This window comes from Lepidochelys olivacea (genome assembly GCF_965140295.1).
Source record: "Lepidochelys olivacea isolate rLepOli2 genome assembly, chromosome: 10".
Classification (NCBI taxonomy): Eukaryota; Metazoa; Chordata; order Testudines; family Cheloniidae; genus Lepidochelys; species Lepidochelys olivacea.
Window position 1 is genome coordinate 16,904,571 of NC_140420.1, and position 27,141 is coordinate 16,931,711.

Here is a 27,141-nt window from a genome sequence, read left to right on the forward strand (position 1 = left end):
GCTAATGGTCAGTAGCTGTCAACCTGGGCACAGGTGCCCTAAACTACAGGGGGAGAACAGCATTTGCTGCTTCCCCACCTTGTTCCTCTGAAAACAAGCCAGGCCTCTAGCCACTGCAGCACACTTCCTCAGAAGGCTCCCCGAAAGCTTCCATTCCTCTAATGGGTTAGAGGCTCCTTGTTCCATTCACCATGGAAAGCTTGCTTGGTATCCTCTTCTCTTTGAACAGTGTGCTTTGAAGTCAGCTGCTGTCCCGTTCTCTTTCAGGTTGTGTTTCCAAGACTCCTTCCCAGTTTTGCTGATGAACACATGGTATGAAACGTCGGTCAAAATGGGGGCTGGGTGTGCAAAGTAACATGCCTCTAAAGTAGAACTGCTGCATGTAGAAACTGCCACTTTGGTGATGCTTGCTAAAGTAGCAAACTGGACCCTTCAGTATCTCTCTTGTGTTGGTTAGCCAAGCTGCCACTCACAGCAGTCTTAACACTTCTTAAAGATAAGAACAATAACCCCCTTGCTCGGTAATGGAAAAACCTTATGCTTGACTGACCAGAAGTCTCAAATTGCAGACTACAGAATCTCAGATGGCCTGGATACTGTCCATAGATGATGGAACACGAACACACAGGCTAAGCCTTAGGCAAGCCATGCAGCAAGGGTATACATTCCTAGCTGACAGCAACAACCTAATCTTCCAGGTTTCTTTTGGTGCAACTGGAGTCGCCTCTTACAAGGTAGGTGCACAAGACTGTCTCGAGGCTGAAAGGCAAAACTTGCCATCGGCAAACGATGGTGTCTATAAATAGAACCGTGAGAAGCCTCAGACTTCTGAGGCTCACTAGTCTGAGCTATTGGGGCAGTCTGATTAGTCTGACTCTACATGCAGTCCATGAGGGCATCTGGAAATGGGAGTGTGTGAGAGCTTCAGCTTGACTTCTGGCTATGAATCCAGGTGGTGCATGAGGGCCTAGAATGGAGCTTGTTACACCCTTCCCAAAACTCCTGTGTGTAGGAGTTATGTGAAATGGCTAGGGTGTAATTCCAGTGGCGTTCTGCCTTCCCAACAATTTAAATGGCTAACATGCCCTGCAAGACTTCTCATAACTTCTGAAGTCTCTTCAGAACTACAGCCTGGCTTACTGAATCCTAATAGGCTTCTTTTATACCTGGCACTGGGAACTGCACTCTGAATAACCTGCTGTTCTCAACCGTATCTATCCTCTGCAGCAAGACAACCAGATGCTATATACTGTGGCACTCAAGCTTTCATATGGGCCTCCTGACCAGCGGCTAACTGTAGAATCAAGAATGATCTGTGCACCAGGTAAAACTTCCCCTCTTCACAGAGGAAGCTGGTCCCTCCTCTGACCCGAGAGGGACTTGGACCTTAAAATGTCTCTGGACACTAACAGAGCTATTCTTGCAGGCCCAGCAACCTGTAACTCCACACACATGACTGTTGCCATCCCAGCTTTCCCAGGGATCCTCTCTGCTGTGAGTATAGACAACAGAAACATTCCCATGACCCAACTCCAAGCAAATGGAATTGCTCTGGACACAAGAAGGGGCGTGAAGCTGCACATCAACAAAAGAATCCTGAAGTCCAGAGTAAGCTCCCTACAAACTAGTATCTGACTCCAATTAGGAATGGTCATAATTGTGAGTGAAATGCAAACCAAAGATGCAATAGAAAGGGCTGATCTACAAAATCAGATTTGCTGTCCTACCAGCAGAGTCTGTTCCAAGCCATAGGACTGGACTAGACTGTAGGTATCTGTACCTTCAGCAGCTGTCGTTTGGCTGCCATCTGATTCTTTTCCCTCAACTCTCACAACCAGGCAATGTCCAAAGCTTCAGAGTAATGGTCATATAAACCACTAACTTTTTTCAGGCACTAATCTGATCTCATTATTGCAATACAAGCCCCCTCTCTATAGCCCTTTCCAAATGTGTGGGTTTTTTTTAAATACTTCCTTGCTTAACATTCAAGCAATGTTTCCTGACAACAAACTACCCCTTGCTACTGCACTGGACTTGAGCTACTTGTTCTGGACCTTCTCTTGTCTTGGTAACATGACACTAGCTCTGCCATTCTGCAGCCTGGACAGGCAACTTGTCTACTACTCCCACAATACTCCAGGCTGGCAGTTATCCCTGGAATGATCTGTAAGGCTATTGCTCTTCACAAGAAATTAGAATACCCCCATGGATAGAATGAGGAGTTTGGTCTAATATACCTAGATAGAGATGGTATTCAGTTTCCTGTAGATTGTGCTGCTTATGTGAGATCTCTGGGTCAGGGATGACTGAGAATAAAACCTAGCCTGCTGTATTCTAACGCTTACAAATGAGTTAAAGTTGTGAGAACCCAGGCTGCTGGACTACTTAGTCTGGCTCTGCAGAGCCAAATATATATACTTAAAGGATTGACTGAGCTTTGGACAAGGTCTAAATATCTCTTTCCTAAAGATGACACTCTAAATCAGTTATGGATGTAAAATTTACAAATTTCTACTTCTAAACCAGCCTACTCAATCTCCTGGAGTAAGAAATAGCTAATCAAAGCAAAATATTTCTGGCTAGATTGGTCCAGTCTAAATGAGTGTCTGATCTTGGGCAAAAGGCTACCTTTGCCATTGTCCTCTTACCAGCAAACATAAATAACTAAAATTACCATTACAGACTTTCAGCTGTCTTAAATAACAAATGTTGTGGCCGGCCTCCCTCTCTTCCAGCTGTACAAGGAGAGCTGCTTAGGACTTCAGTCATACATAGCATCTCTAAGGCTAACTTTCAACTTCCGTGGAGAAATGGTGTCAATGGTCACTTACCCAGAGTGTCCCTGTGATCAACATGCACCAATAGGTAAGACCACATGTACTTCTGTCAACTCATTCTGTGCTGGTTCAGCTATCCCAGAAGTACTGGCCTACAAATGAGACTTCATCATGCTCAGCATGAAATACTGAAGCTGGCTGTCATCCACCTCCGTACAGGAGAACATGAGTGGACCTCAAACTGCAGCGCACAGCCCAAGATTCATTGGGTGAACATATGGCTAAAGTGTTGATATATTTGATGTAAACTCTTAATAGCTGGCAAGCAAAACTTACAATGTAGGGTGGTTCTCAGCAACTAATGGGCTCCACTATAAAGATGCCAAGTCACACTAATTCAATCTAAAATGGATGCCCCTTCCTAGGTGGTGGGGCGTCTCAGGCCTATGTATCTGATTACATACTTAGATATTCTGGACATCCACTCCTTGGAAGTGGAAGGGAGTCTTTGGTGTCTGATCATCAAAGTGCATTTGTGTTCACTGTAAAATGAACTGCTTTCCTCCTCCTTCTCCCTCCCCTCTTGCATGCCCCCGTCCCCAAGGTGGCAGGTAGGCAGCCCCACATACAACTGAACATCTCATAAGCTTTTCCCATAGTTCCTGGCTCCCCAGCAGCTGCTAGCTCTCTTCTGCAGAAAAGAATTCACCAGCTGTCCCCCAACCTACAGTGCAACTAATCTTGACCTGGAGCCATACCACTTCTCCTGCCTGGCCTGCCCTAAACAACTCCTAATGCAATGTTTCCAGCCTAGTCTCAGGTTTTGGTTCCCCCTCATCTAAGCCATAGAGCACTGCTTGCCAGCAGCTCTGGGTCCTTGAGCCTCCTGGTATGAGCTGTTGCAGGATCCTTGCCCTCCAGGTCATGCAATACAAACTGGAGAAACTACAATCCAGTAGGCTCAGGACAGCTCCTCCTAGGGTAGTTAGGGCCCCTGTGCACACAGCTCAGAATACTCGAGTCCCTCACTGAACTGAGGCAGGAGCTGCCATAGCCCCATGTCCAGGAGTCCCCTACAGCAACCCATCCCAATTCCTTGAATGTTTCAGCTGCTGTGTGCACTCAGGATGGCTACATGGACTTTGAAGTACAGAGTGACAGGACAAAACCAGCCCTAGACTTGGATACCATCAGGCTAAGAGATCCTACATGCAAACCAGTCTTCAAGTCTCCCTCAAATGACATGGTTCGGTTTCACGTCCCACTGAACAGGTGTGGGACAAGGCAGAGGGTAAGTGTCAGGACAGTGTCTGCGAAAGGCGCTCATGTGGCAGGGCAGTCACTAAGACTCCTGTATCCCCTGTAGTTTGAAGGCGAGAGGACAACTTATGAGAACGAAGTGCGTGCCTTGTGGGCAGATCAACCGCCACGCAGGATTTCTAGGGACAGTGAATTCAGGTCAGTCCACAACTCTGCTGGTGACAGCCCATCGCAACACTAAGCAAAGTGACTGACTGCAAATTGCCAGCTAAGCTGATGCTGCGCATTCTGCCTTTCAGGCTGACCGTAGTGTGCACCTACAAAAGTGGTGATGCGTCCCTGAGCGTAAGGATAAGCAGTCTCCCTCCTCCAGTTTCTTCAATAAACCAGGGTCCTCTCTCCTTGATCCTGCTGATCTATCCAGGTAAAGCTTGCATCTAGCTGCAAATTGTGTGCAGGGCAGAAATGAGTGATTCCCTCCATAGTCAAAGGAGCTCTTCAGTCCCTACTGTCCAGAGCAGTAGACCCAGAGACCTTTTGATATCTGGGGGTGGCATGATTCCATCACTACTGGTCTGTGATGTAGACCTGGCAGGCTAGGTTTTAATAGAGCCTCTTGCTATGGGGGAATCCAGTAGGGATGTTGAGTTTAGGAGGCTTTTTCTCTCCCTGTGCAAGGAGTTCAACTAAAGCACTCACTAGCTGTGTCCTTCTATGCATCTACAGTACCAGACTTCTTACTTAGCTGGCTGCTTCATCTCTCTAGATTGAGATTCCTACCTATTGCGAACTGGGCTGTCAACTCTGCCGTCCTTGGTTTTTTCAGATGACTCCTACATGCAGCCCTACAGTGACGACCAGTACCCTATTGTGAAATATCTGCGGCAACCAATCTTCTTGGAAGTGCAAGTTCTGAACCGCAATGACCCCAACATCCGACTGGTACTGGATGACTGCTGGGCAACAACCTCGCAAGATCCAAGCTCTCTGCCCCGGTGGAACATTGTTGTGGATGGGTAGGTATATTCCAACTCCTGTAGGAACATAGGTGAGGCTGGTCTGCTCAAGTGTTTCCCTGAAGTGCTATGCAAAGGCTTGTTGGAGCTGTGAGCGCATGTTCCTCACACAGATGTAGGCGCAAAGGGTTGCTGTCTGGCTATGATCTGACCACAAAGTGGAGGTCGCTCTAGCCTTAGGTCAAGCTAGACATTTGAGAGTGCACATGCTCAAGGACTAAAATGTGTAAATGCCAACTGTCACTCTAATGGCTCACAACTGAGTGACTCAACCCCAATGAATTGCTGTCCAAATGCAGGCTTCCAAGCTCTGGCAGATCTCTAGGAAACAGTATTGAGGGTCTCTTGGGTAATGGACTAAATATTAAACTTGAATGTTAATGACGCAAACCTTCCAAGACTCTCTTCTTGCCTGATTTCAACTCTGACCTCTCTGAGAAGCTGCCTTTCTACATGACCTCCTGTAGGTGTGACTATGAACTAGATAACTACAGAACCGCATTTCATCCAGTGGGCCTAGCAGTCAGCTATCCCAACTATCGCCAGAGATTTGAAGTGAAGACCTTTGCCTTTGTAGCGGGTGACAAGGCTCTCACTAGCCTAGTAAGTGCAGTCCCTCTTCCACTAGCTAAAGGCTCGGGCTTCCTGTGCTCCAAATGTCTCTCCCTTATCTTTCCTCCTAGGTGTACTTCCACTGCAGTGCTCTTCTCTGTGACAGACTTCATCCAGACTCCCCTCTGTGTTCAACACAATGTCCTCCCTCAGCCAGAAACAAACGAGGTAGGATTTAATCACTGCTGGCAACTAGAATGTCACGTAAACATGCCGTCCTACCACAGCAGAATAATGTAGGTGTGAAAGGGAACTTGCTAGGTCTTCTAGTCTCCTGCACTCAGCCAGGACTAAGTACTATCTATCCCGCTCTACTTTTCGTTAACAACCACCAGTGACAAATTCTGCAAACCATCTAGGTAACTTTGCTCCAGTGCCTACCTACCCTTGCAGTTAGACATTAGGAGAGAAACCTTTCCTAACCTAAACATCCCTTGCTGTGATTGAAGCCCCTGATTGATCCAGCACTGTTATCAGTGGAAAGACTTCAAGCATGTCAAAGTAAGGTACCGCTCAGTTGTCTTTGCTGGACTAAACCCCCTTTCCACCTTCTTGTAGGCCATGTTTTCTAGACCTTGAAGCATTCCTGTTGATATTCCAGTTAGCTTGCTATGTTTGTGGATTTCCAGACTCCAGTTAGTCAGAATTATGTGTTGACTAATCTCTTGCAGATGTTGTTGTGATGCAAGCAGAGAACTCCGGTGTAGCAAGCTTACCTGGTCCTGTTAGCTTTGTAGCAGATGAATGGCCTTCAACCCAAGGTATGGAACAAATACCCTCTCCTTGACCTAACTGAGGCATGTTGTTGCCAATCCAAGTTATGGCATAATCTGGCCACTGACTTGTGGTTCACCCTTTTTTCCTCCCTACAGAAGAAACTCCCGTGAGAGAAGGAGCATGGACCACTGTAGTAGCAGCAGCAGCTACTGTGGTCCTTGGCCTGATGGTCACTGCACTGGTGTCAGTGGCTCTCTTTAAAAATCTGAAGAGGACAAAAGCTGTAATGGGAAAGTGATATGCTAAATGACCTGTGACAAAATAAACTGCTGGATGCACTAGTTCATGGTAGACTCTCTCTCCTTTATTTCAGAAGTAGCCCCTTCTGAAAATCTAGCTTCTAGTTTCCACCAGAAGCCAGTGAGACTTGGCACCTCTCTAAAGCCCAGACCGACCAACCAGCCAGTCCCATGGTACAAAATGTTAACTCAATAGTAACTGCACTAGCCTGACAACTGTCCTAATTCCATTGTTTAATTGTCGTAAGTACCTATTCTACTATACAGCTGCTCCTTACTGTTCAGTTAATGTAGTAGGGTGAAGGCACTTGTATTGTTGGCAGTATTTAAGAACCCTTATTCTGCAGATACACCAAGGAGAGAGTGAGCCTAATCTCAACCTAACCTACATTCATCATTAAGGTGACAACCCTGGGCCTCGGTCTTTGCGCTAAAGAGCTCCATGTTTCCTCTGATCCTATCCACGACTCAACCAGTAGAAGTCAATGCCCATCAGTACATCAGCAGTAGTAGCAAGGTAGATCCGCAAGAGTCTGCTTACTAGCCCTACATTTTAGGAGATCTTGTGTTCTTATACTAACGGCGCCATGTCTAGCACTAATGAAACTAACCACTCATAGTGCCTATTACAAAAGCAGTTGGACTCACTACACTTGACACTATGGGGCATTTTTGAAGAGACAACTGTATTCTAGAAAATGTTGTGCTGTTTGTCAACCTTCTGCTACTCTTCTAGCTTACCCATGCAGTTGCAGGGCTAGGGTCTCCAGCCACGCGCTGTGTAGCTCAAGTGTCCTGGCATAGTGGTGGTGACTCTGGCAGATACTAGCCACTACACTAGGCTTAAACTTAGGCCAGCAATAGGGCTTTCATAAAGCTGTCCTCCATAGCTGTGGTTTTCTGTGAACACCAGCTCCCAGAGATGCAGCAGGCAAGAACAAACTGTAGTCCTGATTTCCGAATTGGCAATACTTGCCCTACACAAAACCTAGAGCCACGCAGCAGTTGGTGGCCAGTAACTGGACCTAGAAAAGTAGACTTGTCCAAACCAAGACCTTTGCCAGGGTTATTTTGGCAACATCTCTTCTCTGCCATAGTCTCTGACAACTCCATGTGGGCTGAGGTACCTATGCTACATGCAGAAAGTGACACCTGATCAGGAATAGGCAGTTATATGCCAAATGTGGGGGGTGGGAATACTGGATTTGGGCTTGGTTTTTTGGTTTAATTGGCTAGTTTGAGGGTGGGTGTATGGTTTTTTAATTGCCTCTAGGGCAGGGGGAAGAAGAGTCAGGGCTACACAGCATGCCTGCCACAGTTCCAGACTACACACCCAGTGGATCTAATCACATAGTGTTGGGGTTCTTGTTTTGAAATGGGATCAACTTGAGGGTTTTTTTTTAACCCTTTGAAAATCAGGGTGCTTACTTACTGCATAACAGAGCAACTGTGGCACAGTTGCTACCTTTAACTGGAAAATTTAAATGTCCCTACTTACTCTATGACCTACTCTGGCCATAGCATAAAATCAGTGAGGCTACTTCCAAAAAGGCAGGGTAGACAGAGAATAGAGCCATCTTTTTACTAACTACTATCCTTAGATTTAAAATGAACTCTTCATCAGGCTATTTACACCCCCTTCAAGACTGAGTAACTTGCCTGGCTGACAAAAGACTTAGCTGGTTTAAAAAACAACAAAAAAGCAAACTTCCTCACAATTGCGTAATTAACTTGAGGGCCCTCTCCTCTGGGGCTGGACAGTAGCTTAACCCTAGTGTCAGATATCACTATACTAGCACCTCAGGTGACTGTATTCTCCACAGCTGCTGCTTTCCTAGATGTGTGAAATTGCTAGGATCTCTAGTGCCATGGAACTAAACACTGACTACACATTTCCCCCCCTCCCCTCCAAATTCTGTGCTTTCTCTCAAGTTAGAATTTAATGGGATAAATTGTCTGAACTGTGATTTTTTTTTTCTCTGTATGAATAACTAAATATCTCCCTGCTTCCTACTTTCCTTCCCCCACATAATCCTTTAGGATAACTATAGCTATATTAGGATGAGAGCAGTGCCTGTTCCTCTTGCTGTTCGAGGATCTTTTCTTGGAATGACTGAGTATTCCTGTCACCTAACCCTACTCCATTTCTCATGTTTGTATATCAAGGGAAGCTCAAGTAATAGCAGTGAGAAAGCACTGTTAGAGGGCTGCTGGCAGAATCTGAGGGGGCTTCCAGTGCGGATTTCTCCCCCTTCCACTCCCCACAGTACCTCTCTAGGTAAATCACCTTCCTTGCTCTAAGAACTACAGTAGGAGGCCTAGTCCTGTATATAGTTCTCTATATTGCCTACACTGTGCAAGGGGCAGGGGCAGTGAGTTGTTTGGGCCCATGGTGCCCAGGCTCCAGAAAATTCAGGGCCTGGGAGGGCCCAGCTTCACCAATGTTGAGGGCAGGTCTTTCCCCAGGGCCCACCTGCCACCCCTGTGTGCCTCACCTGGAGCATCCCTGCCTGCTATGGGCAGCTGCCCCCTGCAGCTCCATGGTCCGCTCCCTCGCTGGCCACTGCCAGCTACAAGGGAGCGGCACTGGGGGCAATCTGAGGTGGCTGCTGTGCCTCACTGCGGGGGGCTTATCCTGGCTGGACCTCCTGAGCAGCAGCTGTGGAGAGCTTGGATGAGTATTGTGCTGGGGAGAGGCCCTCCTCCCTCCCCAGTACTTGCTGCTGCCAGGGGGGTAGAGGGCTGGGGGGAATTCTCCTCTCTGGCCCGCAGCCCCAGGGCAGCCTGCTTTCTGCATCCCAAACCCCTCATCCTTGGCCCAGCCCTGCACCCTAACCCTCTGTCCCAGGCCAAAGCCTGCACGCAGCACCCAAAGTCTCTCTCATAGTCTGCACCCCTCCTGCACCTAAACTCCCTCCCAGAGCCTTAGGCAGATGCGTGGGGGTGGGACTTGGACCCTTTCTGGGCGCCACCCAAAATTATGCAGAGCTGCTGCCCCTGGCTAGGGGTGCGAAGAGATGCCAGGGAACAAACACAGTTTTCAAAGCTCTGCTATCTCACTTAGCGTATGACTTGAAATAGCATGGTGGAAAGGAGACTAATGCTAGCCTCATATAGCCAAATTTCAATTGCAGTGTATGCATTACACTTGCAAAGAGGACTATTAAACAGATAATGACCAGACCTAGCCCTGCTAGCGGGGATGCTGTGGGTTGGACGCTTGCTCTTGTGGTGGCTGCACGCTCTCAGGCTCTAAGTGGTAGGACCCTTCTTCCCAGTGTCGCCCCTGCCCTGTCGGGGTTATGATCCAAACCTGGCCTGCAGAGCCTCTTGGCTCAGGCGTCTCCCTATGCTGGGCCCGCTGCCCAGGGTCCCCCTCGCTCTCCCCAGCTGCTCACCATACCCATCGACCCTTCCCTCTTTTTAGTACTGAGAGTTAGCAACTAAAACACCCCCACTGAATGTTAATAAGGGGGCAACAGTCCCCTTACATACAGATTAATACTGACGACAACCATTCCTCTACTTCCCCGAGGGTTGGGAGGATTCATTCACATTGGTAACAGTTATGGCAAACTAGATATTGGACAAACTATCCCTCCTCAACAGAACTACCCTGGCAATGAAGATTTCCCGGGCGGGGGCTACTGAGGATAGTTCCCAAGCGTGGGGTGACCTACAAACCCCATGGCTGAGCACAAGGCTGTTTTAGTGGGCAGAAGAGCCCAGCAATGCCAAGTGTTCTCCTTGGTAAGGGGCAAAGGGCTAGGGGAGCTTAAGGCTGCCACACAAAGCATTTGTCTGTTTCTAGCTCCTCAGCTATTTTGCTCCATCTTCTAGCGGAGGGAGAAAGGCGGTGGAAGAGCAGGGTGAAAGGAAAAATGGATACCGAAAGTAATCTTAAAAGTGAAGGGAAACAGAAAATTGTGCAAAGGGGCATAAAATCCCCTTGAAAGAGGAGCTTTGTCCCTAAGCTGCCCCTCCTCACTGATTGCAGCACAGAACAGGGCCAGGTGCAAACCATCAGCCTCAGAGTCAGCTGCTAGCAGGTGTTGAGGAAGCATCCCAGGTGTTTTCCAAGAGCTGCTGGTGTGCTGGGGCTGCAGCCCCTCCTATATAACCCCTGTAGCTGAGTAGGAGGTGAGTTGTTCTGGTGTTTTCATGTGGGTGGCTTGACTCTGAGCCATGAGGTTGCCTGTATTACAGCTAGGCTGGTCCTTTTACAGCATGTGGTAAGTGGGTGGGTTGCGTAGGGTTGTGTATAGGGAGGGTTCTGTTTGCTGTGCTGGCTTCTGAGCATCTTCTCTCTTGTTTGCAGGCTGCTTCTTTTACTTGGTTGCCTTATAGTGCCCTTGACAGCTGGTGTTACTAGTTCCATGGCTCTAGACTTCCCAGGTAACCAGGGCATTCCCCTGATCATGGTGGGGGGCAGGAGTGGACTTGTCTTGAGGCTGATAGGATAGTTTTACTGACCCTGCGGTGACTCTCTTCTCCATTTGCTGGAGTGAGTGGGTTTTAGCATACTAACGGCCTGTATGCTGTCTTCTATCCTGTGTTGCAAGGAGTTGATATCAGACTGCTCACTTCCTCTTGTAGGGACGGTGTCTTGTCACACTGACAAAATGTTGATTGGGTTTCCCAGAGAGCTTGGAAGCAACTTCTGGCAGGTCCATGTAGTTGGTATGTATTGCTGCATGTTTAGCTAGGTTCTCAAGGCAACTTCTAGCAGCATAGCTGACCAGCTTACTCTTTCTAGATGGAAGTGGTGAAGAGATTGTAGACTGTGACTACATGGTGGATCATGAGAGGCTGACTGTAACTGCTCTGTATGTGAACTGCACCAGACTAGAGGTAAAACTGTCCCTCTGCTTTGGGAACATGCTCACTTGACAGAGGCTCCAAAGTGACTCCTCCTAAGTGACCCAACTACAGTGTTGGGTCATGTAACGTACCATCTCTTTCCTGGGAGACTCCTTCTCCTGAGAGCACCCACTGAGGTGGTGCTTCCATGTAATAATGACTAATCAAATGGCTCCCAACAAATCAAATTCCTTCCTTTGAGTAAGGATGCAAATACAGCCATTTTTAAAAACTAACCCTGCCTCTTCTATAGACAGCAACTTCAGCTGAAGCAAATTCTCAACTTGAACATGTGGCCTCTGAGGGTTGGCTCTAATTGCTGATCTGAGGCAACATCTAGTAATGTAAAACTGTGCCACTGTCTTATTCTGACCAATGTGTTCTCTTGCTATAGCATGGCCAACACCAGCTGAGACTAGAGCTGCTGGTGCTCAACAAAACCATTGCAAGGGACAAGAATGTAACCTACAGTATTGGCTGTGATTCTCTTCAAGCAGATGAAGTCGTCCCTACTATTTTTACAGGAGCTACAAACTGTACTAAAGACTTCATGGCAGTAAGTGGGGCAGTTTGACAATCCCTTGGAAAGGGAACCGCTCTCAGCTGTAGAGAGGAGTCTGACACCTCAATGGCCTCTCAGTCAAATCTTGAAGATGTGTCTGTCGACTCTCTTTGGGTGGTGGGAGTAAGGAAATAAGACTGAGTAGCAGGAGGATAGTGGATTTTCCCCTTCCTGATCTCTGGGAAGACTCAGATTAAAGACTAGCCTTCTTATTTGTAAAAACTCTAGCTAGTTACCTTTACCTCCTCCTTTGTGTACTTCTAAGGGCTTCCCTGGCTAGGCTTGGCACAGCTTACTGAATTATGTAGACCCCTCTATTGGCTAATGGTCAGTAGCTGTCAACCTGGGCACAGGTGCCCTAAACTACAGGGGGAGAACAGCATTTGCTGCTTCCCCACCTTGTTCCTCTGAAAACAAGCCAGGCCTCTAGCCACTGCAGCACACTTCCTCAGAAGGCTCCCCGAAAGCTTCCATTCCTCTAATGGGTTAGAGGCTCCTTGTTCCATTCACCATGGAAAGCTTGCTTGGTATCCTCTTCTCTTTGAACAGTGTGCTTTGAAGTCAGCTGCTGTCCCGTTCTCTTTCAGGTTGTGTTTCCAAGACTCCTTCCCAGTTTTGCTGATGAACACATGGTATGAAACGTCGGTCAAAATGGGGGCTGGGTGTGCAAAGTAACATGCCTCTAAAGTAGAACTGCTGCATGTAGAAACTGCCACTTTGGTGATGCTTGCTAAAGTAGCAAACTGGACCCTTCAGTATCTCTCTTGTGTTGGTTAGCCAAGCTGCCACTCACAGCAGTCTTAACACTTCTTAAAGATAAGAACAATAACCCCCTTGCTCGGTAATGGAAAAACCTTATGCTTGACTGACCAGAAGTCTCAAATTGCAGACTACAGAATCTCAGATGGCCTGGATACTGTCCATAGATGATGGAACACGAACACACAGGCTAAGCCTTAGGCAAGCCATGCAGCAAGGGTATACATTCCTAGCTGACAGCAACAACCTAATCTTCCAGGTTTCTTTTGGTGCAACTGGAGTCGCCTCTTACAAGGTAGGTGCACAAGACTGTCTCGAGGCTGAAAGGCAAAACTTGCCATCGGCAAACGATGGTGTCTATAAATAGAACCGTGAGAAGCCTCAGACTTCTGAGGCTCACTAGTCTGAGCTATTGGGGCAGTCTGATTAGTCTGACTCTACATGCAGTCCATGAGGGCATCTGGAAATGGGAGTGTGTGAGAGCTTCAGCTTGACTTCTGGCTATGAATCCAGGTGGTGCATGAGGGCCTAGAATGGAGCTTGTACACCCTTCCCAAAACTCCTGTGTGTAGGAGTTATGTGAAATGGCTAGGGTGTAATTCCAGTGGCTTTCTGCCTTCCCAACAATTTAAATGGCTAACATGCCCTGCAAGACTTCTCATAACTTCTGAAGTCTCTTCAGAACTACAGCCTGGCTTACTGAATCCTAATAGGCTTCTTTTATACCTGGCACTGGGAACTGCACTCTGAATAACCTGCTGTTCTCAACCGTATCTATCCTCTGCAGCAAGACAACCAGATGCTATATACTGTGGCACTCAAGCTTTCATATGGGCCTCCTGACCAGCGGCTAACTGTAGAATCAAGAATGATCTGTGCACCAGGTAAAACTTCCCCTCTTCACAGAGGAAGCTGGTCCCTCCTCTGACCCGAGAGGGACTTGGACCTTAAAATGTCTCTGGACACTAACAGAGCTATTCTTGCAGGCCCAGCAACCTGTAACTCCACACACATGACTGTTGCCATCCCAGCTTTCCCAGGGATCCTCTCTGCTGTGAGTATAGACAACAGAAACATTCCCATGACCCAACTCCAAGCAAATGGAATTGCTCTGGACACAAGAAGGGGCGTGAAGCTGCACATCAACAAAAGAATCCTGAAGTCCAGAGTAAGCTCCCTACAAACTAGTATCTGACTCCAATTAGGAATGGTCATAATTGTGAGTGAAATGCAAACCAAAGATGCAATAGAAAGGGCTGATCTACAAAATCAGATTTGCTGTCCTACCAGCAGAGTCTGTTCCAAGCCATAGGACTGGACTAGACTGTAGGTATCTGTACCTTCAGCAGCTGTCGTTTGGCTGCCATCTGATTCTTTTCCCTCAACTCTCACAACCAGGCAATGTCCAAAGCTTCAGAGTAATGGTCATATAAACCACTAACTTTTTTCAGGCACTAATCTGATCTCATTATTGCAATACAAGCCCCCTCTCTATAGCCCTTTCCAAATGTGTGGGTTTTTTTTAAATACTTCCTTGCTTAACATTCAAGCAATGTTTCCTGACAACAAACTACCCCTTGCTACTGCACTGGACTTGAGCTACTTGTTCTGGACCTTCTCTTGTCTTGGTAACATGACACTAGCTCTGCCATTCTGCAGCCTGGACAGGCAACTTGTCTACTACTCCCACAATACTCCAGGCTGGCAGTTATCCCTGGAATGATCTGTAAGGCTATTGCTCTTCACAAGAAATTAGAATACCCCCATGGATAGAATGAGGAGTTTGGTCTAATATACCTAGATAGAGATGGTATTCAGTTTCCTGTAGATTGTGCTGCTTATGTGAGATCTCTGGGTCAGGGATGACTGAGAATAAAACCTAGCCTGCTGTATTCTAACGCTTACAAATGAGTTAAAGTTGTGAGAACCCAGGCTGCTGGACTACTTAGTCTGGCTCTGCAGAGCCAAATATATATACTTAAAGGATTGACTGAGCTTTGGACAAGGTCTAAATATCTCTTTCCTAAAGATGACACTCTAAATCAGTTATGGATGTAAAATTTACAAATTTCTACTTCTAAACCAGCCTACTCAATCTCCTGGAGTAAGAAATAGCTAATCAAAGCAAAATATTTCTGGCTAGATTGGTCCAGTCTAAATGAGTGTCTGATCTTGGGCAAAAGGCTACCTTTGCCATTGTCCTCTTACCAGCAAACATAAATAACTAAAATTACCATTACAGACTTTCAGCTGTCTTAAATAACAAATGTTGTGGCCGGCCTCCCTCTCTTCCAGCTGTACAAGGAGAGCTGCTTAGGACTTCAGTCATACATAGCATCTCTAAGGCTAACTTTCAACTTCCGTGGAGAAATGGTGTCAATGGTCACTTACCCAGAGTGTCCCTGTGATCAACATGCACCAATAGGTAAGACCACATGTACTTCTGTCAACTCATTCTGTGCTGGTTCAGCTATCCCAGAAGTACTGGCCTACAAATGAGACTTCATCATGCTCAGCATGAAATACTGAAGCTGGCTGTCATCCACCTCCGTACAGGAGAACATGAGTGGACCTCAAACTGCAGCGCACAGCCCAAGATTCATTGGGTGAACATATGGCTAAAGTGTTGATATATTTGATGTAAACTCTTAATAGCTGGCAAGCAAAACTTACAATGTAGGGTGGTTCTCAGCAACTAATGGGCTCCACTATAAAGATGCCAAGTCACACTAATTCAATCTAAAATGGATGCCCCTTCCTAGGTGGTGGGGCGTCTCAGGCCTATGTATCTGATTACATACTTAGATATTCTGGACATCCACTCCTTGGAAGTGGAAGGGAGTCTTTGGTGTCTGATCATCAAAGTGCATTTGTGTTCACTGTAAAATGAACTGCTTTCCTCCTCCTTCTCCCTCCCCTCTTGCATGCCCCCGTCCCCAAGGTGGCAGGTAGGCAGCCCCACATACAACTGAACATCTCATAAGCTTTTCCCATAGTTCCTGGCTCCCCAGCAGCTGCTAGCTCTCTGCTGCAGAAAAGAATTCACCAGCTGTCCCCCAACCTACAGTGCAACTAATCTTGACCTGGAGCCATACCACTTCTCCTGCCTGGCCTGCCCTAAACAACTCCTAATGCAATGTTTCCAGCCTAGTCTCAGGTTTTGGTTCCCCCTCATCTAAGCCATAGAGCACTGCTTGCCAGCAGCTCTGGGTCCTTGAGCCTCCTGGTATGAGCTGTTGCAGGATCCTTGCCCTCCAGGTCATGCAATACAAACTGGAGAAACTACAATCCAGTAGGCTCAGGACAGCTCCTCCTAGGGTAGTTAGGGCCCCTGTGCACACAGCTCAGAATACTCGAGTCCCTCACTGAACTGAGGCAGGAGCTGCCATAGCCCCATGTCCAGGAGTCCCCTACAGCAACCCATCCCAATTCCTTGAATGTTTCAGCTGCTGTGTGCACTCAGGATGGCTACATGGACTTTGAAGTACAGAGTGACAGGACAAAACCAGCCCTAGACTTGGATACCATCAGGCTAAGAGATCCTACATGCAAACCAGTCTTCAAGTCTCCCTCAAATGACATGGTTCGGTTTCACGTCCCACTGAACAGGTGTGGGACAAGGCAGAGGGTAAGTGTCAGGACAGTGTCTGCGAAAGGCGCTCATGTGGCAGGGCAGTCACTAAGACTCCTGTATCCCCTGTAGTTTGAAGGCGAGAGGACAACTTATGAGAACGAAGTGCGTGCCTTGTGGGCAGATCAACCGCCACGCAGGATTTCTAGGGACAGTGAATTCAGGTCAGTCCACAACTCTGCTGGTGACAGCCCATCGCAACACTAAGCAAAGTGACTGACTGCAAATTGCCAGCTAAGCTGATGCTGCGCATTCTGCCTTTCAGGCTGACCGTAGTGTGCACCTACAAAAGTGGTGATGCGTCCCTGAGCGTAAGGATAAGCAGTCTCCCTCCTCCAGTTTCTTCAATAAACCAGGGTCCTCTCTCCTTGATCCTGCTGATCTATCCAGGTAAAGCTTGCATCTAGCTGCAAATTGTGTGCAGGGCAGAAATGAGTGATTCCCTCCATAGTCAAAGGAGCTCTTCAGTCCCTACTGTCCAGAGCAGTAGACCCAGAGACCTTTTGATATCTGGGGGTGGCATGATTCCATCACTGGTGGTCTGTGACGTAGACCTGGCAGGCTAGGTTTTAATAGAGCCTCTTGCTATGGGGGAATCCAGTAGGGATGTTGAGTTTAGGAGGCTTTTTCTCTCCCTGTGCAAGGAGTTCAACTAAAGCACTCACTAGCTGTGTCCTTCTATGCATCTACAGTACCAGACTTCTTACTTAGCTGGCTGCTTCATCTCTCTAGATTGAGATTCCTACCTATTGCGAACTGGGCTGTCAACTCTGCCGTCCTTGGTTTTTTCAGATGACTCCTACATGCAGCCCTACAGTGACGACCAGTACCCTATTGTGAAATATCTGCGGCAACCAATCTTCTTGGAAGTGCAAGTTCTGAACCGCAATGACCCCAACATCCGACTGGTACTGGATGACTGCTGGGCAACAACCTCGCAAGATCCAAGCTCTCTGCCCCGGTGGAACATTGTTGTGGATGGGTAGGTATATTCCAACTCCTGTAGGAACATAGGTGAGGCTGGTCTGGTTTCCCTGAAGTGCTATGCAAAGGCTTGTTGGAGCTGTGAGCGCATGTTCCTCACACAGATGTAGGCGCAAAGGGTTGCGGTCTGGCTATGATCTGACCACAAAGTGGAGGTCGCTCTAGCCTTCGGTCAAGTTAGACATTTGAGAGTGCACATGCTCAAGGACTAAAATGTGTAAATGCCAACTGTCACTCTAATGGCTCACAACTGAGTGACTCAACCCCAATGAATTGCTGTCCAAATGCAGGCTTCCAAGCTCTGGCAGATCTCTAGGAAACAGTATTGAGGGTCTCTTGGGTAATGGACTAAATATTAAACTTGAATGTTAATGACGCAAACCTTCCAAGACTCTCTTCTTGCCTGATTTCAACTCTGACCTCTCTGAGAAGCTGCCTTTCTACATGACCTCCTGTAGGTGTGACTATGAACTAGATAACTACAGAACCGCATTTCATCCAGTGGGCCTAGCAGTCAGCTATCCCAACTATCGCCAGAGATTTGAAGTGAAGACCTTTGCCTTTGTAGCGGGTGACAAGGCTCTCACTAGCCTAGTAAGTGCAGTCCCTCTTCCATTAGCTAAAGGCTCGGGCTTCCTGTGCTCCAAATGTCTCTCCCTTATCTTTCCTCCTAGGTGTACTTCCACTGCAGTGCTCTTCTCTGTGACAGACTTCATCCAGACTCCCCTCTGTGTTCAACACAATGTCCTCCCTCAGCCAGAAACAAACGAGGTAGGATTTAATCACTGCTGGCAACTAGAATGTCACGTAAACATGCCGTCCTACCACAGCAGAATAATGTAGGTGTGTAAGGGAACTTGCTAGGTCTTCTAGTCAGTCTCCTGCACTCAACCAGGACTAAGTACTATCTAGCCCGCTCTACTTTTCGTTAACAACCACCAGTGACCAATTCTGCAAACCATCTAGGTAACTTTTGCTCCAGTGCCTACCTACCCTTGCAGTTAGACATTAGGAGAGAGACCTTTCCTAAACTAAACAGCCCTTGCTGTGATTGAAGCCCCTGATTGATCCAGCACTGTTATCAGTGGAAAGTCTTCAAGCATGTCAAAGTAAGGTACCGCTCAGTTGTCTTTTCTGGACTAAACCCCCTTTCCACCTTCTTGTAGGCCATGTTTTCTAGACCTTGAAGCATTCCTGTTGATATTCCAGTTAGCTTGCTATGTTTGTGGATTTCCAGACTCCAGTTAGTCAGAATTATGTGTTGACTAATCTCTTGCAGATGTTGTTGTGATGCAAGCAGAGAACTCCGGTGTAGCAAGCTTACCTGGTCCTGTTAGCTTTGTAGCAGATGAATGGCCTTCAACCCAAGGTATGGAACAAATACCCTCTCCTTGACCTAACTGAGGCATGTTGTTGCCAATCCAAGTTCTGGCATAATCTGGCCACTGACTTGTGGTTCACCCTTTTTTCCTCCCTACAGAAGAAACTCCCGTGAGAGAAGGAGCATGGACCACTGTAGTAGCAGCAGCAGCTACTGTGGTCCTTGGCCTGATGGTCACTGCACTGGTGTCAGTGGCTCTCTTTAAAAATCTGAAGAGGACAAAAGCTGTAATGGGAAAGTGATATGCTAAATGACCTGTGACAAAATAAACTGCTGGATGCACTAGTTCGTGGTAGACTCTCTCTCCTTTATTTCAGAAGTAGCCCCTTCCGAATATCTAGCTTCTAGTTTCCACCAGAAGCCAGTGAGACTTGGCGCCTCTCTAAAGCCCAGACCAACCAACCAGCCAGTCCCATGGTACAAAATGTTAACTCAATAGTAACTGCGCTAGCCTGACAACTGTCCTATTCCATTGTTTAATTGTCGTAAGTACCTATTCTACTATACAGCTGCTCCTTACTGTTCAGTTAATGTAGTAGGGTGAAGGCACTTGTATTGTTGGCAGTATTTTAGAACCCTTATTCTGTAGATACACCAAGGAGAGAGTGAGCCTAATCTCAACCTAACCTACATTCATCATTAAGGTGACAACCCTGGGCCTCGGTCTTTGTGCTAAAGAGCTCCATGTTTCCTCTGATCCTATCCACGACTCAACCAGTAGAAGTCAATGCCCGTCAGTACATCAGCAGTAGCAGCAAGGTAGATCCGCAAGAGTCTGCGTACTAGCCCTACATTTTAGGAGATCTTGTGTTCTTATACCAACAGCGCCATGTCTAGCACTAATGAAACTAACCACTCATAGTGCCTATTACAAAAGCAGTTGGACTCACTACACTTGACACTATGGGGCATTTTTGAAGAGACAACTGTATTCTAGAAAATGTTGTGCTGTTTGTCAACCTTCTGCTACTCTTCTAGCTTACCCACACAGTTGCAGGGCTAGGGTCTCCAGCCACACTCTGTGTAGCTCAAGTGTCCTGGCATAGTGGTGGTGACTCTGGCAGATACTAGGCTTAAACTTAGGCCAGCAATAGGGGTTTCATAAAGCTGTCCTCCATAGCTGTGGTCTTCTGTGAACACCAGCTCCCAAAAGTGCAGCAGGCAAGAACAAACCGTAGTCCTGATTTTCAGAATTGGCAATACTTGCCCTACACAACATAGAGCCACGCAGCAGTTGGTGGCCAGTAACTGGACCTAGAAAAGTAGACTTGTCCAAACCAAGACCTTTGCCAGGGTTATTTTGGCAACATCTCTTCTCTGCCATAGTCTCTGACAACTCCATGTGGGCTGAGGTACCTACACCACATGCAGAAAGTGACAATTGATCAGGAATAAGCAGTTTCATGCCAAACATGTGGGGGTGGGAATGCAGGAGTTGGGCTTGGTTTTTGGCTTAATGGGTGGGTACGTGTTTTTTTTTTTTATTGCCTCCAGGGTAGGGGGAAGCAGAGTTCGGGGTATACAGTATGCCTGCCACAGTTCCAGACTGCACACCAGGTGGATCTAATCACATAGTGTTGGGGTTCTCGTTTTGAAATGGGATTAGCTTGAGGGTGTTTTTTTCACTTTGAAAATCAGGGTGCTTACTTACTGCATAACAGATAGATAGCAACTCTGCCAGAGTTGCTATCTATCTATCTATCTATCTGTCTGTTAACTGGAAAATTTAAATGTCCCTACTTTATGACCTACTCTAGCCATGGCATAAGACCAGTCAGGCTATTTCCAGAAAGGCAGGGTAGACAGAGAATAGAGCCATCTTTTTACTAACTGCTATCCTTAGATTTAAAATAAACGCTTCATCAGGCTATTTACACCCCCTTCAAGGCTGAGTAACTTGCCTGGCTGAGAGAAGACTTAGCTGGTTTAAGAAACAACTGACAAGCAAACTTCCTCACAATTGCGTAATTAACTTGGGGGCCCTCTCCTCTGGGGCTGGACAGTAGCTTAACCCTAGTGTCAGATATCACTATACTAGCACCTCAGGTGACTGTATTCTCCACAGCTGCTGCTTTCCTAGATGTGTGAAATTGCTAGGATCTCTAGTGCTATGGAATTGAACACTGACTACACATCTTCCCCTGTTCCAAAATTCTGGTCTTTCTCTCAAGTTAGAATTTAATGGGATAAATTGTCTGAACGATTTTTTTTTTTTTCCTCTGCATGAATAACTACAAATATCTCCCTGCTTCCTACTTTCCTCCCCCACATAATCCTTTAGGCTAACTATAGCTACCTTCAGATGAGAGCAGTGCTTGTTCCTCTTGCTGTTTGAGGATCTTTTGTAGGAATGACTGAGTATTCCTTTCACCTAACCCTACTCCATTTCTCATGTTTGTATATCAAGGGAAGCTCAAGTAATAGCAGTGAGGAAGCACTGTTAGAGGGGGCTTCCAGTGAGGATTTCTTCCCCTTTCCACCCCACACAGTACCTCTCTAGGTAAATCACCTTCTTTGCTCTAAGAACTACATTAGGAGGCCTAGTCCTGTATATAGTTCTCTATATTGCCTACACTGTGCAAGGGGCAGGGGCAGTGAGTTGTTTGGGCCTATGGTGCCCAGGCTCCAGAAAATTCAGGGCCTGGGAGGGCCCAGCTTCACCAATGTTGAGGGTAGGTCTTTCCCCAGGGCCCACCTGCCACCCCTGTGTGCCTCACCTGGAGCATCCCTGCCTGCTGTGGGCAGCTGCCCCCTGCAGCTCCGTGGTGCGCTCCCTCGCTGGCTGCTGCCAGCTACAAGGGAGCGGCACTGGGGACAATCTGAGGTGGCTGCTGCGCCTGACTGCGGGGGGCTTCTCCTGGCTGGACCTCCTGAGCAGCAGCTGCGGAGGGCTTGGATGAGTATTGTGCTGGGGAGGGGCCCTCCTCCCTCCCTAGTACTTGCTGCTGCCAGGGGGGTAGAGGGCTGGGGGGAATTCTCCTCTCTGGCCCCCAGGCCCAGGGCAGCCTGCTTTCTGCATCCCAAACCCCTCATCCTTGGCCCAGCCCTGCACCCTAACCCTCTGTCCCAGGCCAAAGTCTGTCTCAGAGTCTGCACCCCCCCTGCACCTAAACTCCCTCCCAGAGCCTTAGGCAGGTGTGTGGGGGTGGGACCTGGACCTGTTCTGGGCACCACCCAAAATTATGCAGAGCTGCTGCCCCTGGCTAGGGGTGCAAAGAGATGCCAGGGAGCAAACATAGTTTTCAAAGCTCTGCTATCTCACTTAGCGTATGACTTGAAATAGCATGGTGGAAAGGAGACTAATGCTAGCCTCATATAGCCAAATTTCAATTGCCGTGTATGCATTACACTTGCAGAGAGGACTATTAAACAGATCATGACCAGACCTAGCCCTGCTAGTGCTCTTGGTATATGAAAGTAACCGCCTCTAAAAGCAGCATATCCTCTGCTCCTCTACTGGTGTAGTGACAAACTGAAGAGGATTTAACTATCAATGTTGCATGTGCTCAGCACAGCATTTGATGTGGCATGAGAAAGAGCATGAAACGGTGGGCATCTGTAGTAATGACAACACTTCCAGGTTTTGGTTTGTAGGCAAATACACACACTTTCACATACTTTTGGTTAATCAGAAAACCAGAATGCCTTTTCGGGGTTCTGAAACTGTTCATAGTCACCTTTTCTGAGCCCCTTAGACATAGTCTGCAGTCTCCCAGGGGTCCGTAGACCCCAGGTTGAAAACTGCAGCTCCATCTGATTAATAAGTAGTACAGACACTCTAGGAACCAGCTGTGCAAGTAACCAAGTACCCTCAGTGCCTGATAAAGCCAGTAACTGCTAAGGGGTGGCAGCAAGTTGCAGGACCTGTCCCTTGGTGAAGAACATCATGGGAGCAGCCAGGCACATAATTCATTTCTGCAGGGAAGTGGCCTGGACAATGAATGCATTATTAGCAGGGGAATTAAACTAAGCCTATCTGGACTCATTGGTTTCTGAATAAAAATGAGGCACTAGAAGTTGTGTGTTTTCGAAGCTACTTTTTAGGAAGATGGATATTTGAAGGATTTTTAGAGCAGCATTGTTCCTACCACTGCAATTAAAGGTCTGTTGGCATTTCCTTACCAATCCTTTTTCTTTTTCTTCTTGGGGAACAAATATGACATTCAAAGCTAGGATAGAGAGAGAGGCCCAGATCCTCAAAGGTATTTAGGTGCCTAACTCCCATTTCTTTCAATGGGAATTACCTTTGAGGTTTTGGGCCATCCTACCTTGCGAAAGAGATGCCAGCCTTAACTTTGAATTTTCCTCCACTCTTTGTTTTAGTTTTGGAGCAGAGATCTACCTTGTCCAACTGGTGTTGGAGCTGCTTTATGGAGTTCACTATCAAAATGTGCCTCCATTGTCTTACCTGTTAAATTTTGAAACAAGAACCTTTGTGATTTCTCCCATGCTGCCCCTCACACCTGGGAGGAGCTCCCCATCAACATCACAAATTCACCTCATTGTTCACCTTCAAATCCCTCCTCAAAGTCTCCTTTCCTGTGATGCCTACAAAAGACTTGACAACACGTAGGCCGCTGGAGTGCTGAGACCACTGCCTACCATGCTGAGCAATCCTGTTTCCTAGTTTCCTTGTATTCACCTGTCTGATTGTTTGTGCCCTTCTGTTGTCTCCTGTCTTATACTTAGGCTGTCAGCTTTCTGGGGCAGGAGCTGTCTTTTGGTTCTGTTTGTACAGTGCTTAGCACAATGGGGTCCCGGTCCCTGATGAGGGCTCCAAGGCACGATGGTAATACAAATAAATAATAATTGTGGAACTGGGACTGCATTCAATATTGGTCTAGTGGTCAGCGGAGGTAACTAGGTAACAGGACCCTGGATACCTCTGTGGCTCTGCCACTGACTTGTGGCCCAATCCTTCAAGTAAAGTACCTGAGTTCATGTGCTAGCTCCTCTCTCCGCTTCCTGTGTGACCTGAGCATTAATCACGCTGTAACATAGATCCCTGTCTGTATAAATGGGGATAATAATCCGTCCCTTCTCCCACCCTTCTTCTGTCTTGGCTCGTTAGATTGTGAAGTCTTTGGGGCAGGACTGTCTCTCACTGCATTCAATAGCACCTAGCACAAAGGGGCCCTGATCACGGGAGGATAGAGGAGTGGGGGGCAAAGTGCTACCATAAAGCAAATGCTAATTAAGTCGCTTTGGCCAAATCACTTGATCTCTTTGTGTCTCACTTTTCCCCATCAATAGAATAGGGTTTAACAGTGCGATTCTAGGCCTTTCCATCATACAGATTAATACTGACGACAACCATTCCTCTACTTCCCCGAGGGTTGGGAGGATTCATTCACATTGGTAACAGTTATGGCAAACTAGATATTGGGCAAACTGTCCCTCCTCAACAGAACTACCCTGGCAATGAAGATTTCCCGGGCGGGGGCTACTGAGGATAGTTCCCAAGCGTGGGGTGACCTACAAACCCCATGGCTGAGCACAAAGCTGTTTTAGTGGGCAGAAGAGCCCAGCAATGCCAAGTGTTCTCCTTGGTAAGGGGCAAAGGGCTAGGGGAGCTTAAGGCTGCCACACAAAGCATTTGTTTGTTTCTAGCTCCTCAGCTATTTTGTTCCATCTTCTAGCGGAGGGAGAAAGGCGGTGGAAGAGCAGGGTGAAAGGAAAAATGGATACCGAAAGTAATCTTAAAAGTGAAGGGAAACAGAAAATTGTGCAAAGGGGCATAAAATCCCCTTGAAAGAGGAGCTTTGTCCCTAAGCTGCCCCCTCCTCACTGATTGCAGCACAGAACAGGGCCAGGTGCAAACCATCAGCCTCAGAGTCAGCTGCTAGCAGGTGTTGGGGAAGCATCCCAGGTGTTTTCCAAGAGCTGCTGGTGTGCTGGGGCTGCAGCCCCTCCTATATAACCCCTGTAGCTGAGTAGGAGGTGAGTTGTTCTGGTGTCTTCATGTGGGTGGCTTGACTCTGAGCCATGAGGTTGCCTGTATTACAGCTAGGCTGGTCCTTTTACAGCATGTGGTAAGTGGGTGGGTTGTGTATAGGGAGGGTTCTGTTTGCTGTGCTGGCTTCTGAGCATCTTCTCTCTTGTTTGCAGGCTGCTTCTTTTACTTGGTTGCCTTATAGTGCCCTTGACAGCTGGTGTTACTAGTTCCATGGCTCTAGACTTCCCAGGTAACCAGGGCATTCCCCCTGATCATGGTGGGAGGGGGGGAGGGCAGGAGTGGACTTGTCTTGAGGCTGATAGGATAGTTTTACTGACCCTGGGGTGACTCTCCTCTCCATTTGCTGGAGTGAGTGGGTTTTAGCATACTAACGGCCTGTATGCTGTCTCCTATCCTGTGTTGCAAGGAGTTGATATCAGACTGCTCACTTCCTCTTGTAGGGACGGTGTCTTGTCACACTGACAAAATGTTGATTGGGTTTCCCAGAGAGCTTGGAAGCAACTTCTGGCAGGTCCATGTAGTTGGTATGTATTGCTGCATGTTTAGCTAGGTTCTCAAGGCAACTTCTAGCAGCATAGCTGACCAGCTTACTCTTTCTAGATGGAAGTGGTGAAGAGATTGTAGACTGTGACTACATGGTGGATCATGAGAGGCTGACTGTAACTGCTCTGTATGTGAACTGCACCAGACTAGAGGTAAAACCGTCCCTCTGCTTTGGGAACATGCTCACTTGACAGAGGCTCCAAAGTGACTCCTCCTAAGTGACCCAACTGCAGTGTTGGGTCATGTAATGTACCATTTCTCTTTCCTGGAAGACTCCTTCTCCCCAGAGCACCCACTGAGGTGGTGCTTCCATGTAATAATGACTAATCAAATGGCTCCCAACAAATCAAATTCCTTCCTTTGAGTAACCCTGCCTATTCTATAGACAGCAAATTCTCAACTTGAACATGTGGCCTCTGAGGGTTGGCTCTAATTGCTGATCTGAGGCAACATCTAGTAATGTAAAACTGTGCCACTGTCTTATTCTGACCAATGTGTTCTCTTGCTATAGCATGGCCAACACCAGCTGAGACTAGAGCTGCTGGTGCTCAACAAAACCATTGCAAGGGACAAGAATGTAACCTACAGTATTGGCTGTGATTCTCTTCAAGCAGATGAAGTCGTCCCTACTATTTTTACAGGAGCTACAAACTGTACTAAAGACTTCATGGCAGTAAGTGGGGCAGTTTGACAATCCCTTGGAAAGGGAACTGCTCTCAGCTGTAGAGAGGAGTCTGACACCTCAAAGGCCTCTCGGTCAAATCTTGAAGATGTGTCTGTCGACTCTCTTTGGGTGGTGGGAGTAAGGAAATAAGACTGAGTAGCAGGAGGATAGTGGATTTTCCCCTTCCTGATCTCTGGGAAGACTCAGATTAAAGACTAGCCTTCTTATTTGTAAAAACTCTAGCTAGTTACCTTTACCTCCTCCTTTGTGTACTTCTAAGGGCTTCCCTGGCTAGGCTTGGCACAGCTTACTGAATTATGTAGACCCCTCTATTGGCTAATGGTCAGTAGCTGTCAACCTGGGCACAGGTGCCCTAAACTACAGGGGGAGAACAGCATTTGCTGCTTCCCCACCTTGTTCCTCCAGAAACAAGCCAGGCCTCTAGCCTCTGCAGCACGCTTCCTCAGAAGACTCCCCGAAAGCTTCCATTCCTCTAATGGGTTAGAGGCTCCTTGTTCCATTCACCAAGGAAAGCTTGCTTGGTATCCTCTTCTCTTTGAACAGTGTGCTTTGAAGTCAGCTGCTGTCCCGTTCTCTTTCAGGTTGTGTTTCCAAGACTCCTTCCCAGTTTTGCTGATGAACATATGGTATGAAAAATGGGTCAAAATGGGGGCTGGGTGTGCAAAGTAACATGCCTCTAAAGTAGAACTGCTGCATGTAGAAACTGCCACTTTGGTGATGCTTGCTAAAGTAGCAAACTGGACCCTTCAGTATCTCTCTTGTGTTGGTTAGCCAAGCTGCCACTCACAGCAGTCTTAACACTTCTTAAAGATAAGAACAATAACCCCCTTGCTCGGTAATGGAAAAACCTTATGCTTGACTGACCAGAAGTCTCAAATTGCAGACTACAGAATCTCAGATGGCCTGGATACTGTCCATAGATGATGGAACACGAACACACAGGCTAAGCCTTAGGCAAGCCATGCAGCAAGGGTATACATTCCTAGCTGACAGCAACAACCTAATCTTCCAGGTTTCTTTTGGTGCAACTGGAGTCGCCTCTTACAAGGTAGGTGCACAAGACTGTCTCGAGGCTGAAAGGCAAAACTTGCCATCGGCA

The 27,141-nt window shown here is 47.4% G+C and overlaps 1 protein-coding gene across 1 annotated transcript in view; it reads left to right on the forward strand.

Moving 5' to 3' along the window:
* The window catches only part of LOC311527379 (uncharacterized protein), an 87,187-nt gene that overhangs the window by 1,390 nt on the left and 58,656 nt on the right, over positions 1–27,141 (forward strand). Inside the window, exons 5-32 of the mRNA XM_084641298.1 lie at positions 268–312; positions 570–734; positions 1,228–1,324; positions 1,427–1,608; positions 2,736–2,865; positions 3,887–4,068; positions 4,144–4,235; positions 4,337–4,461; positions 4,864–5,053; positions 11,000–11,076; positions 11,278–11,361; positions 11,438–11,532; positions 11,936–12,097; positions 12,691–12,735; positions 12,993–13,157; positions 13,650–13,746; positions 13,849–14,030; positions 15,158–15,287; positions 16,309–16,490; positions 16,566–16,657; positions 16,759–16,883; positions 17,286–17,475; positions 24,967–25,043; positions 25,255–25,338; positions 25,415–25,509; positions 25,869–26,030; positions 26,624–26,668; positions 26,926–27,090. Of these exons, the coding sequence (XP_084497424.1) occupies positions 268–312; positions 570–734; positions 1,228–1,324; positions 1,427–1,608; positions 2,736–2,865; positions 3,887–4,068; positions 4,144–4,235; positions 4,337–4,461; positions 4,864–5,053; positions 11,000–11,076; positions 11,278–11,361; positions 11,438–11,532; positions 11,936–12,097; positions 12,691–12,735; positions 12,993–13,157; positions 13,650–13,746; positions 13,849–14,030; positions 15,158–15,287; positions 16,309–16,490; positions 16,566–16,657; positions 16,759–16,883; positions 17,286–17,475; positions 24,967–25,043; positions 25,255–25,338; positions 25,415–25,509; positions 25,869–26,030; positions 26,624–26,668; positions 26,926–27,090 (3,462 nt within the window). The remainder of the gene's footprint in view (positions 1–267; positions 313–569; positions 735–1,227; positions 1,325–1,426; positions 1,609–2,735; positions 2,866–3,886; positions 4,069–4,143; positions 4,236–4,336; positions 4,462–4,863; positions 5,054–10,999; positions 11,077–11,277; positions 11,362–11,437; positions 11,533–11,935; positions 12,098–12,690; positions 12,736–12,992; positions 13,158–13,649; positions 13,747–13,848; positions 14,031–15,157; positions 15,288–16,308; positions 16,491–16,565; positions 16,658–16,758; positions 16,884–17,285; positions 17,476–24,966; positions 25,044–25,254; positions 25,339–25,414; positions 25,510–25,868; positions 26,031–26,623; positions 26,669–26,925; positions 27,091–27,141) is intronic.